The sequence below is a fragment of the Diuraphis noxia genome, unplaced genomic scaffold (assembly GCF_037042655.1).
Source record: "Diuraphis noxia isolate RWA-SAM2 unplaced genomic scaffold, SU_Dnox_SAM2 contig0005, whole genome shotgun sequence".
Lineage (NCBI taxonomy): Eukaryota > Metazoa > Arthropoda > Insecta > Hemiptera > Aphididae > Diuraphis > Diuraphis noxia.
Window position 1 is genome coordinate 21,738,576 of NW_028301715.1, and position 20,968 is coordinate 21,759,543.

Consider the following 20,968-nt stretch of genomic DNA (forward strand, 5'->3'; position numbering starts at 1 on the left):
CGGACAAGTCGTATTGACGAAACGACGTGCCCCCTCACCGCCGCTCCGACTGAACCACCCACAGTACCCGCCACCACTCAGCGACAGCAGCACCGTCGTCGGCGTTACGGGGGCCGGCATGGGCGTGACCTGATCGGTGGGCGGCGCCGGCGGCCACTACCGGGCGCGCTCTGGTCGCGGCCGCCGTCGTCGCGAGGTCGCAGCCAGCCGCGGCGCTAACCGTTTGGACGTTCAGTCGACCGACGACACCGCTACTGTCCGTGTTTCGCCGTGTATACGTGTTGATAATATTATAATAATATTAATGTTGCAATAAAATAATATTATATTATCGTTTGCCGTTCGTAGTGTTCCCATAACGTTTAATAACACATTCGCCGGTGTTGCAATCGATCGAGTTTGCGCTTTTAATTGATCATATATTATTTTAAATTTCTCGCGTTCTCCAATTAAATATTTTTGATATTTTAATACACTTCTATTGGTCGTTTATAGCCGCACAAAAAAACATCAAAATCGAAATTATTCGTTTTATGAATTCGCGCGCATCGTCCGCTGCGGTCTACCGGTGATAGGTAAGCCGCGCGCGTTGAATGCGCTTTACAAACGGTTCGTGCGGACACACATGCTAGAACAGACCGGAGCAGCAAATATGACAGTCTTAACGCTCAACCATCTGTTGCCGCCGCCGCCGCCGACGCCGTCCGCCAACAGTGGCGGTCCGCAACCGCAACAGCAACAGCAGCAGCAACAACAGCAACGGGCAGCCGCCGGAGCTGACAGCAACGGCGCCGACGACGTGCAGCAAAACGGCAAGACGTCTCGTATGATGACTGTCGCGGCCGCAGCCGCCAACATGTCGACGGCGGCGATGATGATGGGCGGCGGTCCACCGACGGGCGTCGGCCACCACCACCACCACCATCACCACCACGGCCACAACCATCACAGCAATCAATTGCACAACAATAACAATAACAACGATGACACGGCCAGCAGCCCACGGTCATCCGTCGTGGCGGCAGCTCGACCGTCCGGTCACATCAAGTTCAGCGTGGCCGCGCTGTTGGCCGACACTAGGCCTGTCCGGTCACCCACGCCCGGGTCCGTGTACGACGACGACATGGACACGCCGGACGACGACGAGGACGACCGCAACAGCGTGGACGTGGAGACGACCGACGGCGGCGTAGCGGTTGGCCGGCGGTGCTCGTCCAGCACGCCGGACCGCGGCCGCTCGCCGATGCCGCTTCACACGTCGTCGCCTCCGCTGTCGCATCACCAGCACCACGGCGGTCACCCGTTCCAGCAGCCCGGCGGGTCCATGGCGGCCCGCGCCGCGTTTATGATGTCCGGCGGCGGTGCGTCCGTCACTAGCGGCACCGGCGGTCATCATCACCATCCCGTCGCGCCGGTGCGGCCGACACCGTTCACGGCGTTCGCCGCGGCCGCGGCAGCCGCCTATTCGGCGGCCGGTATGCAGCACCCCGCTGCCCCCGGAGCGTGGCACCCACATTACGCCGGTGCATTTCCTGGGTTCGGTTCCACCGGTCTCAACTCCGGATCGCCCGGTAAGTTTTCAAGTCAATACAATTATATCACATAATTATCTCTGAATTAGTTTAATCGCGACAAAATACATAATATTTATGTTTATATGAAATAATTATTGACCAAGGCGGCATACTTATAATATTTTTATCGTTAACCGGTGACTAAAAAAATCTTAATTTTCCGTGACGTTCGCTCGAACACACTATTTTTAGAAAGTCCATAATATATATCGTTGGCATAATAGATAGGTAATTGTCGGTATTTATTTTTAACCCCGTTTCATATAGGAATAGCGCCTCTATTTTTATACCATTGTCGTATATAATGAAAACAATAAAGCGTAATTAGCCGAATAATAATTATTATTATTGTTGACGCGCGAGCTCGACGATTGTTATATTTATAATAATGTCGGTAATTATTCGATATCGACAGTTCAATATTTTATGCTTAATCGTTTTGTGGACCAGCTAATTTTATTCAGCGATCGGTCTAAACTGCGCTCTAACATAACGCACATGAAATCCGTCTTTCTGTGGCTGTATAATATATATTATATATATTATATTATTACAATAAAAGTTCTACTTTGTCATCGTTCTGTGTGCGATCTTTAAATTGACCGAGTTTCAAAAATAATTGCGATAATTGTTTAATTAAATAAATTAATTGAATAAAATCTCCCATCTCCCTCTTTATAATATTATTATAGATAACATATTTGACTACGATCAACCAATATTGTGTGGTTACTTAATACTATATTACATTACGCTAATTATAATATCTGAATATTGTATTGTTCTCATACTTACATTATAGGTCTATGTTCTTTTAGATTTCGGTAATAGTTTTCGTTTAATTAAAAGTTATCTATATTATAGCCATATAATATAGTTAACAGTTGTCAATATTTAATGAATTGAGAATAATTAAGTAGCTTTATATTAACCATATAATATATAATTATACTCAGGTACTTTAATTTTAGGATTATTTAGTCGTGAGCTTAACTATAATAACGTTCCGAATATTGTATTATATATTATGATTTAGGTATGACCCGTGTCATGGTTATTACTTATTTATTATATACGCCTCTTATATCTTATTTATAGCGTTTTCCGATGTTAATATAGTCGAATTTGTCTTCCGCCTTCCAATGTTCCAATATACATTGTTTACACTAAGATTTTCGTCTTTCTAGGCCGTTGTGTCATTTTAAGTCAATATTTGCAGTCCACTTAATATTATTATTAATCTAATCTGTCTATTCATTGTTGTTTGTTCGTTCGTTATTTTGTATTACTATTATTCATCAGGTTTCATATAGGTACATATAGGAATAATACATATTATATTTGACGACAAGCAAACGTGAACTATAATAATACTACCTATTATGCTGCCTGAAAAATCAATATTACAATAATATCGTTTTCAAACATATTTCAATTTCACAAATATTAATTTTCTCGACGAACATTTTATATTCTATACACATTGTATTGTAGACATTTGTTTAGTGTCATACTTGCTTGATCCGCTGAAGTAATCATTTAAACCAATGTATACATATATATTTAGTTAAAGTTTTTTTCCTCAACTGGAATATTAAAAAAATCGAGCGAATTCACTAACACGATACAAATATTTTATTGCTCTAACAGATGTGTTTACCTATGTCATTAAATTAATACGATTCATTGAAACGCAACCGAGGCAAAAGATAAAATATTAATAATAGTTGAGTGAAAATTACGAAGGTATGCCCTATAATAGCTACTTAATAAAACCGTTTAAAAATTCTCTATACGAGTTCATGTCAACATAATAATATAATCACTGCAGTGAATAAATCGACAAAATATATAATAGGCATTTACTAATCAGTAATCATGTATACGATATCGTAGCGATTCTACGATAACTCATGGATCGTTAAGTTGTTGATCTTCTGCTCGGTTAGGTTAAAATGTAATGTTTTTGAATTGTTTAAAAATATAATATGAAACTTTAAACAATTATTGTGTTTATCGTATAGGTATTAAAATTGCACGATTAGGGACGACGATTGTGAATACGGAAATAATATGTAGGTAGTACTACCTATGGATAAAACACTCAAGTTAATGGGGGTAGGTCGCCGCGGACCCGAACTCTAGCGCTCAAAATATTGTTTCATCACTCAAACCTTTTTATGATATATGTAAAGGTACATATTATGAGTACCTACCGGCGGGCACTTTTACGTATTTTTTACAAAGTTTATCGCGCGTACGATAATAATACATTATATTAATGCCATTGTTACACGACAATAGACGCAATACTGCAGTATGATAATATATAGGTAGTATACCTCCCGTCTGTATTTATATATATATAAAAGTATCTATATATAGTGTACATAATCGCGCATGATTACAATAATAGTAATAATAATCGCCACGGTTTTATATACAAATCGGCTATTGTTTGGCAGCGCGTTTTCTTCTTTTTTTTTTGTCGATCTCTGTCGTCTAGCCGGCTGCAACGGCATCGCAAGCAGCAGTAACCTATAACGCCGCCGTCTGCGGTATTCCGCCTGTGCATATTATATCTCTCTCTAATTGGGCGATTTTTTTTCTTTTCCGTGCGCCGCGTTGCGGTTTGTATACACTATTATATACAATTCCTCGGCCACCGTTTTATTATTATTTTTAGCGGCGTCTAATTGCTCTCTCGGGCGACCGAGACAAATACACGTTAAAACGAACGTAAAATGTGTTAATCGGCGCGAGGCCCGACCCGGCAGCTCACACGCACGCACGCACACACTGACATCGTATAACGATGACAAACGCACACGCGGACAAACGCGCGAGGGTCGTGCCAAGAAAGAGGAAACGAAAAAAAAAAAATGACTCGCCTAAACGCGAACAATATATTACTGTATAGTCGATAACTGCAGCACACCGTCGCGTATACAAGTCTGTAGGTTTTACATTTTTTGGCCTCGGTTTTCACGCGTTCAAATTATTTGCCACAAATTTTTAAAACACACACACACACACGCTGCCGCCGTTTATCGTCGTTAATCGTCGCGTTCTAAACACATCGCGTATTTATAGACAGACACACACACACACATATGGGCGCGTGTGCGCGCCTGTGAGCTCGTGTCCCTAGTTTTTTACTGCATGTGTATGCCGTCTTCGACACGATAATATTATCGTATATTGTTATCAATAACAATACATTGTCATTGTTAAATTATATTGATCAAACGATATTTTTTAACGCTGTGAAATTATTATTGGTCGTTGTTTTATTCGTACTTAAAATAATAATATAATATTATATTAGAAACTACCTAAACGATACGAGATATCAATGTGCGACGTGCTTATCGGGTGTACTCATTTCCGTTTTCTCTTTCAGATTCCAACAACGGCGAACCGCCCAAACTCAAATGTAACCTGCGGAAGCACAAGCCAAACAGGAAGCCCCGGACGCCGTTCACCACGCAACAGTTATTGAACCTGGAGAAAAAGTTCCGGGAAAAACAGTACCTGAGCATCGCCGAACGGGCAGAGTTTTCCAATTCGCTGCACCTGACCGAAACACAGGTAACGCAATTGTTTTGTACCTATACTTGATTACTTTTATGTGTTTGACATTTTTGCGACACGTCGTGATGGGTTTCGGATTTCCTATGCTCCCTATATCATGTATACTATATATACGGATATATTATAATGTAATTAGTGTCGTCTAGCACCATTAACAGGTGTTCCTAAAACAATTTAGTTCTAATGGCATGGGATGGTGCTATTATAGAGTATAGACACAATAATATCTATACATATATTATGCTGCATGATCTATAAATAGGTACACACAATACATATTATCATAGTTTACTGAATACTAATATAGTATGCATGTATATGTCTCGCAAAAGGCAATATTTATAAATTGTGACTTGCAAATTGCAAATTTAATAGGAACTAATAATCAATCTATAATATTGTTAATACTGTAGGTCTACTTTAATGTGATACGCTCGCCGTTCTGAATAATAAAATTCCTACAGGAGTACAACTGTAATTAGTTATTAGTTATTATTTTCACACTATTCGTGTGGAACTACGTTACGAAACGTTATACCTAAAACCATTTGCAATGATTTGTATTATTAGATTTAAAAAACCCCATCACGCAAAGGGTCCTCTAGTGGGTGACTTTTCTTAATCACGAATACCATCATGTGTCTTATTTTTTTCTGTCTCTTATCACTTATACTCATTATGCTAAGAAGTATAGATTGTATAATTATTATAGAAAATAAAAAAAAAAGATTTTAAAATGAAACATGCATTTGATTGAATAGGGCGGGGGAATAACATAGCCCGCGTGGGTCTGATGTTTTTAGAGGGTAGTTAATGACATGTTCAATAGCAAGCTCGGCGTAATATTGAATAAATTACTTTAACAACACCATATTATTTTGAACTGCTCTACGTTTGAAACCCGTTATAATGACGTGTACGCCGTAACAATAAAATGTCGCATCGTCGTCATTACTTTTCTAATCTCTGCGACTTGTGTGCGAATTAACAGGTGAAGATATGGTTCCAAAACCGCAGAGCCAAAGCCAAGCGGCTGCAAGAGGCCGAGATCGAAAAACTGAAGATGGCTGCGGTAGCCGCGGCCAGGCCTCATCACCCGCTGTACGGCAACCCGCACCTGCCGCACTACTTCCAACACCCGTCCGAGCTGTTCGGCCACCCGCACCAACTGCAATCGCTCCTGTCGCACCGGCCCACCATGGCGCACCTCATCGCCCAAGGCCTGCAACAGCAACAACAGCAGCAGCAGCAGCAACAGCAACAGCAACAGGGCCCGCCGCCGACGCACCAGCCGGCCGGCGGACAGGTACAGCAGGCTCATACGTCGCCCGCGCGCTCGTCGATGTCGCCCGGCGGCGGTCGGCGGTCCGCCACCCCCGCGTCACCCTCGCCGTCGATGGGCGGCGGGGGCCCGGGGTCTACCACGAGCGTCTAGTGCGGTCCTCGCGCACGGCAAAACGGTATTTAAAGACTATACGCGCCGCGTATCTATCTCGTTCTATTTTATTATATAATATATATATATATAATATTATTGTAATATTATGTTATTATATTGTATAAACCATTGTCTTATACAATTATTATTATTATTATCATTATAACTACTTTATCATTGTACATGGAAACTAGTCACCTGCAAAGAAAAAATTAAAAACGAACCGTCGTAGCGGCGTTGAATGTGATAGAATATAATACTATTCGTCCGCCAACATATAATAAATGCAACCACAGAACGATACGTTGGTAATATCGTAATCATCGAAATCGAATCTCGTGATTTTTTTTTAAAATTATAATATTTAAAAAATATTGTCTTAACAACCTCTTCTAAGTATACATAATATGCGCATGTAACGCCATATTATATCATATTATAATATAATATATTATATACTCGTCGCTGCAGGAATGCACCATGCCAACCCTCCGCGAGGGATCGTTTTAATTTTTAATTTTATTTTTTGACTATATTCTGTTTAAACGTAGGTGCCCATAATATTATCATCGTCATCATAAAATTATTATCGTTTACGTGTTGTTTATTGTGATAAGACTTTTTTCCGCCTCGTCGGATATTGCAAATGTACCCATATGTTATTTTGTTCGACGGGAATCGCGCGCATCATATTATTATATCGTATTATATATGCGAAAAATATTCATATTATTGTTTGTTTGTTGTACAATTCTTATGTTTTTCACGTAACGTGAAAAAAAAAATATATACATAAAATACGAATATATAATATGTACATATTTATAAGTATAATAAATGGTATTGCGATCCGCGCGTATATTTATATTCATAATATATTATGTAAATAGAACCGTTTGTAAACTCATATTATATATATATACAATATGACAGTAGACTTAATTTTAAGATAGGGTAAATAACTGTGTACAAGTGCCAATCCTATTATATATACCTACTACATGATTGTTTTTTTTTTTTATGTACATATTATTATATAATACATAAACTCGATTATTATTATAAATATAGCAAATAAAATTGAGATTCAAAAAAAATTAATAAAACTCGTTGACACAAGTTTAAACATATATATTATTATTTATTACATATATCGTTACGTTTGTCTTTGTCCGTGTACTAATTATACACTACGATATGTTTTGTATATTTTATCAATGTATACATAATTCCTACGTTATATATTCCCCATCATATATATATCCGTCCTTATTATAGTATTATATATATATATATAATGTCAACGTCGATATAATATTACAAAGATATGGTTGTAAAATTTATATAGGTCACAAACCATCATCGTCTTAAAACTGAAGTTCAGAGGTTAAAGTGGGGAAAAATTCCAGAGGGGACTAATGTCTCCATAAAGTTTTAAGCGTTCCATATATAATTTTAGGTATAATATGTCTAATGTATAAAATCCTAATTTGTTAAAGGGAACGCTTTTTAACCGCCGTCAGAGGTAAGGGGACTGAGTCCTCCTACGTCCCCCCACTTTAACCCCTGCTGAAGTTTATATAAGAATGTAGTATGTAATGCACATGCACCTAATATAGGTCTGCAAATACACCAATCAATTGATTTTGAGATGAAACGTCAAGCTGCAGCGTGCGGTGCAGTTGTCTATATAGGTAATATCTGATGATTATTATATCGACTACCGACTATATACGATGACCTATGTATATCAAATATTACCATATTTTTTTTATTGAATACATATAATATATTATTATGATTTAGGTAAGTATATACGAATATACCTAATGTTTGAGCGTTTTGGTGTCCGGCGGCATGTTATACCTAACCAATACATACCACCGACATAATTATAATGGTGCAGTGAAAAATGTAACCCTGCAGGTCATCGACACAGTGGCTTGTGTCATTTGGATATGGGTGAGCCGTATAATGATATGCGCAACGTTTTCAATAACCGCTATCTGCAATATAAAACGCATCACTGCGGCAGCCCGCGAAGATCGTCCAATTATTTTTATTTGATTAATTGAAGCTTTGTAGACGAATGCAATAGCAGGTATAAAAATAATAAAATAAATGATAATATCTCTTATAACATTACATTGTAATATAGGCACTGTGAACGTTTTATAAAAGTGTGCACAAAAACTGCATTTGAGGAAATCGTATAGTTATATAGTTATATGAAGTATATGATAATAATTATTTAAAGTAGGTCATATAATATTATTGAGCGGTGGGATCTATAGCCTTTGTTTTCTGCTATTGCTTCTGCAGTTGATATCTTAACAACGTTATAATATAATAGGCATTGTTGTGACGAAAATCAAAGCATGGCTTTTGTAATTCAATTAAAAATAAATCTATTGAACCAGAACGGGTAAGGACCAAAATTTGGTGACCAAAGTTGGTACACTAAATAATATGCCTAAAACAGTTTATGGGTCACCCGTTTCGTTATGTATTATGTTATATTATAGTATATTATACACTGTTAACCCTGAAATTCCTCCATGTGTGATGCCATTTCCATCATTGACGTGCTTTGGAGTCACGCAAATAACTATAATATACTTCAAACTCCTTTGGCAAAATGTTAAAAAAATAAAACTAGTACGCGATCATAGTAGATATACCAATAGTGACAGTTGTGGTATTATTATGCAATATATGCGTAAAAATGACAAACTTTGAATGATGGCTGTGACATCGAGACTAATAATTATTACATTATAGTAGATTAGTAGTCGCCGTAATGAAGCCAATCGATTATTATATTGTGCACGTTTGTGTTTTAAAACGTCTGCTTATTATCGTTTGCTTAGGTTTTGAAAAAACAAAATGTGCAATGATAACCGATTGGCAGCTAAAGTGCAATACTGCTGTGGCAGATTGTTCCGGCGAATCGGGATAAGGACAATGGAATACAAAAATGATCCTTTATTACAAAACATTACGCAGTTGTTCCTATAGAGATGAATACAAATAGACATCTCGCCTGTCCGGACGTCCAGTTACCATGATAGGGGTTACCCCGGGTCGACGTCCGGCGGCGGCGTTCGAGGGCCGACGAGCGGTTCCGACCGTCGGCGGTGGCGTTCTCGGCCGGCGTCGCCTGTCATGCTGCTCGCGGCGGCGGCGGGGGGACGCCCGCGCGTCACGTTCAATATGGCCGCGGTCGCGGGGGACCAATTACGGCGGGCCGCCCATTCTTCCGCGGCGCGATCGGCCGCGCGTCAATATACCCCTCAGCCCGCTCGCGCACGCCGTTCGCCAGAGGCGCCCCCCCACGCCCGAGAACGGCGCCGCCGACGGATCGCGCCATTCGGTCCCGAAGAGCTGGACCGCCCGCTTGCGCCCGCCTAACCGTTGAACGGATATAAACGTGCGTTGGCTTAATTCGCAATTATAATCGTTTCCACCCGGTTTTTACGATTTCCTGATTGTTCGTGGTTTAAGGAAAAGAAAAAAAAAAACGCGAAAAGTCATCACTTCAATAAATTTAATAGCTTTATCCTCCGCGGGAAATCGATAGTAATTGTAGTAGAAATCGTCGTACCTATCTCCGAATCTCCGATGATGGTGTATGATTTTAAGACCAAGAAAAAATGTCGTATCTCCATATAATAACGATAAATTGATATCTATTATGTATTATAATTATTACAATAATAAATTACGGAGATACAATGCGACCTTTGCGGCGTATATATTATGTAGAGAATTATGCAGACGAAATGATCGAAAACAGTTTTATTCCTTTCCTGCAGTAAATTTACCATTTCGCAGGGCTATTATCGTACGATAATATTTCGAATCGAGTCGATTATATGATTTATCGTATATATAGGTAATATTATATCGTTAAGTTTTAGTTTATACATATAGGCTATCACGCAGTCGTACGTGGACGAGTGAATTTGATAGGTATAAATATAGTCGTTATAATAATTACTCCGAAAAAATGTCAATATAATTATACTATAATATAGAACCCTGTTATGATACTGTATATATCATACGATGAGTACTTTGTAACATTTAAATATTATTTTGAGTGCAACGGTTAATAATGCAGGCAAATATTATATGTATAAATATTGATACGATATGGTTTGACGGACGTTGCATGACAAATAAAATAATAAAATTTAAATATAAACTATGTACATTGTACTATCAATGGTATGAACGGTATATGTTATCTACATCATAATATCTATAATTAATTATTGATAGTGCACTTATGTTATAATAACTGTATAAAATTAAGTCAATCATCATATATTAATATACAAGGTGGTAACGTTTTCCTTTAGTACTGAATTCATTAGAATTCCAATTTTTGGAATTTTTAAATATTATCAGAGATCGTATTTCCGAATTCCTGAGATATTTTTACCACTTTAGGAATGTCTTTTTTATTCAAATGATAACCCTCCTTTTTTAATGTTAATTATTTAGTGGTTAATTATTTTAAAAATTTTGATGAAAGTTATTCGAAATGCGAATGAGTTGTTTTCAAATTATCAAAAAGTTTGTAGGTCTTTAACATGCGGATAACATATGACCTTTAAAAATATTTACAAAAAAAATATAAAATTGACATAGTGTTAGAATATTAGTATATTTATTTTACTTTAGCCATTATTTTTATAAACCTATTAATTTTTCTTAATAATATTATATTATAAAACTTACTTACTATACTTTACTATAAAAGTATAGAATATTCAAATCGCCATCATATCCCCCATATCTTATGAAACCATTACCATATCATGGTAATATCATATATGTAGCTATTATTTATCCTTTGAACACAAAGTTAAATCACTCGAAAACTATTCGTACGAATTTTTTTTCTGGTACCTACGTAAAATTTTTCAGAAAAATTATCCACTGAATAATATTTAAAGTTGAAAAGGAGGTTTCTTATTTGAAAAACAGAAGTATTTTTATCTCCATAGGACACTCCTTATTAGTATTGTACAAAAAAACTCGAAAATTTAAAAATATTGTCTCTAAGTATGTGTTTAAAAATATTGCAAAAATCTGATTTTAAACAGGTAACCGCATCATGTATTATTGCAGAAGAATAAAAAGACGGTGCAGATGAGCATGCTTGGTGGATCTCCCTGTATACTTTTTCTATACCGTAGGTACTTGTGCTTATTATTTTTTTTTCGACATAATGACATAAACAGACTGCACATTGCAGCAGCGGTAGTATAATAATATTATTTACAGGAAATATCACCATCATTCTCTATTATATGGGCTCTATAAATGTTATTATTATATCTAGCTGCCACCGACCGTCGACCGCAAGTACCTAAATTATATTATACTATATAATATATAGTTATAGAGTACGCGAAATAAATAGATTTAGGCTGTTGATCTGTATCCTACCAAGATAGGGCGGTAGGAGATTATTAGGCATAATATATATAAACTAAACTGCCTGTATGTTATATATGCGTATACCATTATCATGTTTAGTTACAGTTTATTATAATTATACCTATCTATACAGCCTGTGTGATTGCGATACACATTTTCTTGTGGAATTTGATTTTTCTTTATTTAATGTAGGTACCTACATAAATCTATATTATAAAAAGTAGAATTCCTAAATAAAGTAATGGTTATCGATTACATAAATATAGCCGTGATGTATATACCTCAACATATTATAATATTACGATACTTAATTGTAATTTTATTAGGCTTCGGGCAAACGTTAATAATTTGTTCGCGCCCTATATACCGCACATATAAAACACGAATTAGTTATATATATTATGCAGTAATTAATATTATATATGGAACATGTGTTTCACTTAAATATGATAATAATATTTAGGCAGATAAAAATTTAAATTTTTTCGTTTTCATTCTTTTCGGACATTGAGTTATTTATTTATGTTTGTATAATAACACTGCAGGTATAGCTGCAGCATACCATGGTATACACGAGGATTTTATATTCGTTATGGTATTATACCGCGTAGTTATTAGTTTATTACTTATATATATATATATATCGATACGTTTGTATGTATTGAATAATATAATAATGCAAACTGACGTAATAATACGAATTCGCAAGTCTACAAAGACTGCATTGTGTGCAACGAGTGAAAAAAAATACAAACATACGAGTAGGTAGCTATAATAATATACGTACCTATACGTCTACGCGTCCGGATATTTAACCAGACGAAACCTGTTTTGAGTTTTGCCGCGTCTATAATAGATAGTAATACCTATTATATATTAAATTTGAATTTTTTTACGTGGTTGACCTATATTCACTGGAAATAATTACTATTACTACTTCGTATTTTTGTGTTGTTTACTTTTTTAATTATTGCCCTGCGCACATTATTACTAGTTTTAAAAACAACTAGATCCGAGTATACATAAATATCTACATTCCACAACGTCGAGCATTTAATTTACAACATTTACCGCATCGATAAAAAATCATCCGTAGCCAATAATGTTATTATATGAAATATAAAAACCCATATAATATGATTAAAATTTGTAGTGTATACCTATAGGTATATTAATTCCGTAACTTGCAGAGGAAGGGTGTTTATCCCTCCCCCCTTAATAAATGTATTATTTGTAAACGAAAACTGTAAACCACGACAATTATATACCTATACCTATTACGAGATTTTGTGTTAATGTAATTATACATAATGCATTTAACTGCACTCATAATATGCATCATGCGTATATAATATATGGCGATGGCCATATGGGTAATAAACTATAATAACGGAGTCTTGCAGTCGTCACTTTTTTTAATACATATATAGGTATATTTAGGCGGGGGTGGATTTTATTTTCATTAATTTCTTGATTTTTAATATTTTTTCTAGTTTTGACGAAATAAAATATGATTATATAACTATTGACACTATTGTGAACACGGAAAGTATTCGTTCGGCACGGCCGGTCACATGTTTGATAACATTACGGTGTTAATTATTAATGATTCGCAATTTTTCTCGAAACTAAAAAAAAATGAAGAATCAGGAAATTAATGAAAATAAAATTTTGAAACGGCAATATTTTCAGAAAAATAAACTCTACAAAATTGCTATGGTCAATTTTTTGGAAATAATAAAATAAAAAAATATATTTTTATCTTTTTTATCAAAAAATTAAAATAGATTAAAATATGAAATAATTGTATTTCTTATCCCTGTGAGTCACATTACAAAACCAGAATTTCGATATCACCATTATTTTGGGAGATATCGCAATGGGTAAATCCTCGCGGGACATCCTGTATTGCAGTATGGTTATTGGTTATATTATCATCGGCGAATATGTAGTTTTGCATGCGTGTATGTATTACAACGATGGAGGTACAAATCTGCAATATTATGATTTATTTTACATAACCTCATCGAGTCGTGCGATATTAGTGGGAGGTTCAATTATGCGATTTCTAAAAAAAAAAGACAAGATGACAACAAAAAAATCATAAATCCGCGGTGCACGTATATATGCGTTTCACTCAATAATATAGGTACGTACTCGGAGTATTACGCGTAATAGCTACCGTCTTAACAGAGACGTATTCAGAAATTTTGCGCCCGGGTGCCAATGTTTTTCCGCCCTCCCCCCACCAAAAATTCTTTTTTGACTTTTTCAACCTACCGAGCGCATTGGAGCTTACTTTCCGGTGACAACCCGTTATCGTTATTCTTTTTAGAACAAAAGTTAGAAAAAAAGCAGATTTAAAATTTTAAACATTATGTTATCTTTATAAATTAGTCACATTTACATATTTAATAAAAAATAGGTTTAGTTATTATCAACTATAATTACAAAACAATAAATATTTAAAATTCACATTTTTTTTTCGAGCTTTAAAGGAACTAAACTCATTGATTATATCATCATAGTCTAAACCTTTTGTAATATCTGATTCGATGTTTAATATGGCGATACGGTTTAGTCGTTCATCAGTCATCCTCGACCGCAAATAACTTTTAATTCGTTTTAGTGCACTAAACGATCGCTCTGAAGAGCAGTTAGACACAGGGCAACATAGATACATTCTTAGAGCAATATTTACGTACGTGTATATGTCTTCAAGTCCTTCATTTTTAAGTGTTACACACATATCTATAATTGATTTAGGTAATTGCTCCTTACGTAAGGTAAGTAAATAGCTACGGAAATGTATACATTCGTAAATTCGTTTGAAAATGATAAATCCAGATCCGTTGAATAGTGTTTTCTTAACCGTTCAGCTTTTTCTCTAACTTCACTAATGCTTAATTCGGTTATATTAAAGAATGTGTTGCCATATTATTGATAAAAAAAAAATTAATTTATATTATTTTTCATTTTCATTTTCATTAACAGAAGATGGGTTATGTAAAAATCTAATGCCGCCCGGGGCGATCGCTCCCTCTAGCCCCCCCTCCTAAATACGTCACTGCGTCTTAATAATAATAATTTTCGTATATTATATTTGATAATGACGAACCTCGATATCTCGTTATAATAATAATATATAGGTATACCTAGTTGCAGTATAGACATCACTAGACACAGTAAAATAAAACACTTAATATTTACAATATTATAGTCGGATTATGTGATTATATTATGCGATGCATTGTACGTATATACTATTGTTTATATATATATAATATATAGGTACACGACAGCAGTAATTGAGCAAACACGTGGGTGTTCGTTAAGTCGATAGTTGAAATTACGACATCGTGGATGTATATATATATATAATATTTTATGTAAATACACTGCACATAGTTTTATAGTAGTTTTACAAACGTATAATATTACGATCGTAATTTTTGTACCGCTTGATTATTATTATAATTATTATATTATTGCAATATTTATAAGTATACATTTTATATAATGTCTCGTGTCATCTACTTTATAGGTGTAATATCGTGATGTTCGATAATCCACTATAGGGCTTAAGACGCAATGTGCGTGCTGTACTTTCGATATCGCCAAAATCTCTTTATAATATTATTATAATAATGTACACTCGCAAAAACTGCTGAACGAACGGGAAATCGAAAACTTTGAATATCACAGCGCATGGGCGTCTCGAGACATTTTCTAGTGGGTGGGAAGGGGGAAAATTAATTTAAAAATAAATGAAGATTTTTTACACGTTAATTAATGTTTAAATTTCAAAATTAACCTATGCTTACGAAATTGGTGCATTATACAGATAATGCTTTGGAAGACAAGTTTAAAATTCTAGGGGTAAAGTGCATGGACTTGTCCCTCCCCTCCTGTGGACGCGCATGACGCAGTGTATTGCAATACTAAATTGTATTATATATACCTACCTGACGTTTATAATTGTGAAAGGTGTCCGAAAATGTACAGATATTTCACGTAACCATAAAACAGTCAAAAATTGCCTACCCAGTGTGCAAAGTCATACATATCATAGATATTCAAGCGATGTTTCGTGATGGAAACACACATGGTTCATCACATTTTAAGATGAAATCACGAAATTGCAATATGCGTGTATGCGGTTGCGGATAATGATTATTATATATGTATAGTTTCAGTTTTCGTTCAGAAGTTATTGCTTATTACCCGTCACGGCGTTACATAATGTAGAAACATTGTATTACGTTAAAATTTTAAAAATACATTCATTTTATACTTCGTTGAAATGTAATAATCGAAATATTTAGGTATACATTTTCATTGAATAGTATAGTATAGTATGTTCTATATTGTATAGTCAACAGTCGTGCAATGTTGCACATTAATTTTTAAATATTATTGATCCTGTATAATTCCAATAGGATAAATATAATGAATTTTATATTGGCGCAATGATAATGAGGTTCAGGCGGAGGTTGCAAAGAATGTTACGCATTTCCTTGTTGGACATCTGCATCAGCGTATACAGAATATTCGAAATCCACTGTTTAATCGAACATATAGTTGAGATAAAAGGTGCAATATATTATGTAATACTATAAAGTTGTTAAATTATAATAATAAAGCGGCGTACATACATCGTTATTACTTATTATCGCAGTTATACTCGTACCATAACACCTCTATCTGCGTGCTTAATATAATTTACAGAAAGAAAGGTTAATTATCGCTGCCGGTATAAGCTTATGTATAGGTACAACAGCTAAAGATTTAAGATATGATATATAAAATGCGACTGTGCCTACACATCACAGAGTTCGCTTCAAATTCAGCAGTTTTAAATTCTTCCATATGGTTAGAAAAAAATAATATTAAATGGGTAGATTGATTCAACCAACTATATACTCTCTCTAATTCCTATAAATGCCTCTCAGGCCTCCACCCGTCGACATATACCACTTTTGGTTTACCAGCCTCCTTCACTAATAAATAATAATTTTAGTTTAAATCTTTAAATAAGCCACTTCGGAGCCGTGTGTTTATTGCCAATTTTGACCCCTCCTTTTCCATTTCATAAACCTAACTAAAGTTATTTTAATGATTACCAATTCGATCACACTTGTAATTTTTAATTTGTACCTACTGTATTAATTAAACGGGACACATTCCCGTATTGTGCAGTATAATGCTTATAATAAAATAATAGTAACAATAATCGTTTAGAAATTCGACAAAACATTCTAATCGGTATAAACCTATATATAAATACTAAACCTATACCTATAGTGTAATATATACATAGGTATATGTTTGTAAATTGGGTACGGAAGAATATTATTATACCATAATTTATTGAATATATTACGGCTATTATATAATATATTATTATGTTATAAACGGTCACCGCGGTGCATATATAATGTTAATATTTACGTTGTGTATACAGAGCGGAGTGGTTTGACCGCACACAATCGTATTATAACACGACAACATGAAAAGTGACGCGATTTCGCACCCTCGCGCGAGGGGTGCAACGCGCGTGTAAAGTTGATATTTAATCAAACAAAAATCGTAAGCGCTCCCACACACACACGCCCACACACACACACACACACGCGCGCGCGCTGGAGAGAACAGTAGTTGAGCCGACACGACAAACGTCGACGGGCGGTACGTCGTAAAAATCACATCGATCCTTCGACCCCTGCACGCCCCTCGCGCGCCGCCGCCATCTCCCGGTTACGCCGCAAAAGGGTGTGTAATATTGTGTGCGTGTGTGCGATGATATTATATTATTATTGTACATATACCGTTATTGTTAACCCACCCTCTCCTATACCGCCAACCATATTATATATATATATACGCATGCTGCAACCCCGTCTTGGCTCTGCCGCGCCGCAGTCGTCTCACCCTCTCCGACAAGGTTACTCTCTCTCTCTCTCTCTTTCAACCAACATCATCATCATCGGTGGTTCGCGGCACACTGCATATTATACGCGTATATGTGTATATATACTATGTATATACACTTATATATAATATTATGTTTATACGATAACTGTATATATATATATATATATACTACTTGGTAAAGCTGCAGTGATTGCATGTATGGTATTATTATAAAACCGTTTTTGCGCCCCGTCGACACGTATAATATTATTGTTATTATATAAACGACGTTTATATGTATATAATGCGAATATATATATATATATATATATATATACACTCGCGTATATGCGCCAAACAGTTTATTCCGCTTTGTCGAATGTTATTATTATTATTATGACGACGACGTCGCATAAGCTCACTGCAAACCGACTTTCGTATAAGACACACACACACACACACACACACATCCATACATATATATATTTATACGAATCGTGTTATTAAAAACAATCAATCAAACAAACATAATACATAATACTATATACGCGAGCGAGGGCCAAGTGCTATTACGATTACGGCGATAAAACCACATTGCCTTATGATGCGCGCATTTATTTACATAAGTATATATATATATATATATATATACTATATAGGTAGTTATATACATTACGCGCGTGTGTTTATATGCATATTATTGTAATATAAATAGCGAGCTGCTGTAGTGGCGCATATATCATTCATAATTTTTTCACTTCTCGCGAGAGCTCAATTCGTCGCATTAAAATATCCACGTCATGCTCGTGTTTTATATACATATATAGTATATAATAGTATACAATAGTATAATAATTTTTGTGTTGCGTCAAAACGAAGAACAAGAGGGGGGGGGGGGTGGTGGACGTGCAGGCAGCAGGAAAATATCGAATGAAATCTCTGTGGAAACTGTGTAATATAAATGCTGATAGGAAGATATTATACATCATACACACGCTTGGGACACGACTAAAACGACCGGGTAAGCGTGTGTGTGCGCGAACGTGTATAATCGTATCGGGACATGCGTAGGAGACGAAAACCCGGAGAGATGCGTCGAAGGATATTACAGAAGATCGCGATGAGAACACGTGTTAGTCGCGAAATAGTGTTTACACCAGGTTTCTATTAAACAAAAAATTAAATATTTACAATGTCATAAGTTTTGAATGTTTTGATCAGAGTTAGTAAGTCTTGGTGTCCTAAAAAATACCCGAGCGTGCACTATTATTATGCTGCACCACCAAAAACAGAAAAAATATATGCCTCAAAAAGTTCAGTGATATACATTTATATGCACTAAAACCACAAGTGGATTAAAAAAGTAAAAAGCTATTTTTGAAATAGCAAGAAAATATATCGATTCTAATTTTAAAAGGTTTTACTTATTTTAAATAATTTTACCCCATGTTTTTTATATAGGTAGTGACAAAATATAAATTAATCCATATTACATGAAATTTTGATTTTTCCACAGTACCTACTAAAATAGTAAAATGTATTTGGTTCACAATAAATTATGGTACTTGTTGCTTATATTGATATATATATATATATGAACAACAACAGATTATAGTGGTGGTTATGAAAGTGAGGGGGGGGGTGTTAAATATAAAATAAAGCAGAGTTTTAACAGTTTTCGTATATAAATAATACATTTATTGACGGGAGGGGAAGGCAAATAAGGAGGGGTTAAAACCTAAACCTCCCATGTTTACACCACTGTAAAAGCACACACTCGTCATTCTAGTGATGTACCATGTCACATCCTTTTTGTTCTACTGTATATTATAGAAGATAAAACCGATTGAATAGGTGCGGCTATACTAATTTATTATATACACAATACACATATATAACATATAACCAATGATTAGTTAATGTTGGATGCGGATTAATCATTATTATTTTCTAAGTTTGCTTGTATTTGGTCCTATGCCCAAAAACTGAACTGACCATACCATGCTATATTATATAATAAAAAGAGGGATTATCATTTTTTTTATTTTTAAATAAGATTCATACTTTACGGATAACTTTTCTGATTTTAAGTGGATTAATAGGATATACCTATTATTATATGTAATAGGTTTATTTCTAAATGTGGTTTTGATAAATTAAATATTAGAGTTACAAAAACATATTTTTTTTTTTATAAAAATACCACGAATTTCATTAAGTTGGTTCGGTGTCATAATATACAACATCATATTATATGTTTATGAAAAAATTATAACCTCTTGTAAATTGTATCCTGCGCGAGTCAACGCACGCGCGGTGTTATTATTTTGTCATTTTGCGTTAGACATTCCGTCACGAGGGTATAAACGAATTAAAAAGTTATTTTTCCATTTATAACTTTTAACACGATCCTTATTAACTGTATAACTAAACGAATTACTTTTTACTACCACCCACCGCGCTGCAACATAAAATTACGAGCTATATTTTTTCAACGTGACAAAGTCACTCGCGGAAAACTTTATTGTGCTATAAAATAAATCTCTTTTTTTCCGTGTTTGAAACAAAAGTCACATTTCAAAATTTCAAAATATTATGTATTATATCTGTTTTTATAGTCGTTGCAAGGTATTTGTAATACAAATATCATTTTCACCTTCTGCGGCCACATAAATAAAAAAATAAAGAGAATGTATAATTAAGGAATAGGAAGCTGCATGATAAATATTTTCAATATTAATTCGAACGCATCACATATAATAATTTATCTATAAATGCATTTATTTCATTTAAAATGTTAATAAGGGTGTTAAGTCACTTATTGCATAATATATTATGGTGAACAATATATAATATATATGTTAATCTATGATATATAACAAATATACCATTTGAAACATCACTCCGCATATAATTATTATTTTTTTTCATGTGATTCGTCTTAAAGTATAATATTATATTGATCATTTTTTCACACAGCTAAATCCCAAATGCATTT

The 20,968-nt window shown here is 35.1% G+C and overlaps 1 protein-coding gene across 1 annotated transcript; it reads left to right on the plus strand.

Moving 5' to 3' along the window:
* Nucleotides 1-212: 212 nt before the first annotated feature.
* Dr (muscle segmentation homeobox protein Drop) lies at nucleotides 213-7,732 on the plus strand. Its single transcript, XM_015513136.2, has 3 exons — nucleotides 213-1,571; nucleotides 4,978-5,165; nucleotides 6,160-7,732. Exons 1-3 carry the CDS (start codon nucleotides 626-628, stop codon nucleotides 6,601-6,603), a joined length of 1,578 nt encoding a protein of 525 aa, XP_015368622.1. The 5' UTR covers nucleotides 213-625; the 3' UTR covers nucleotides 6,604-7,732.
* Nucleotides 7,733-20,968: the final 13,236 nt, after the last annotated feature.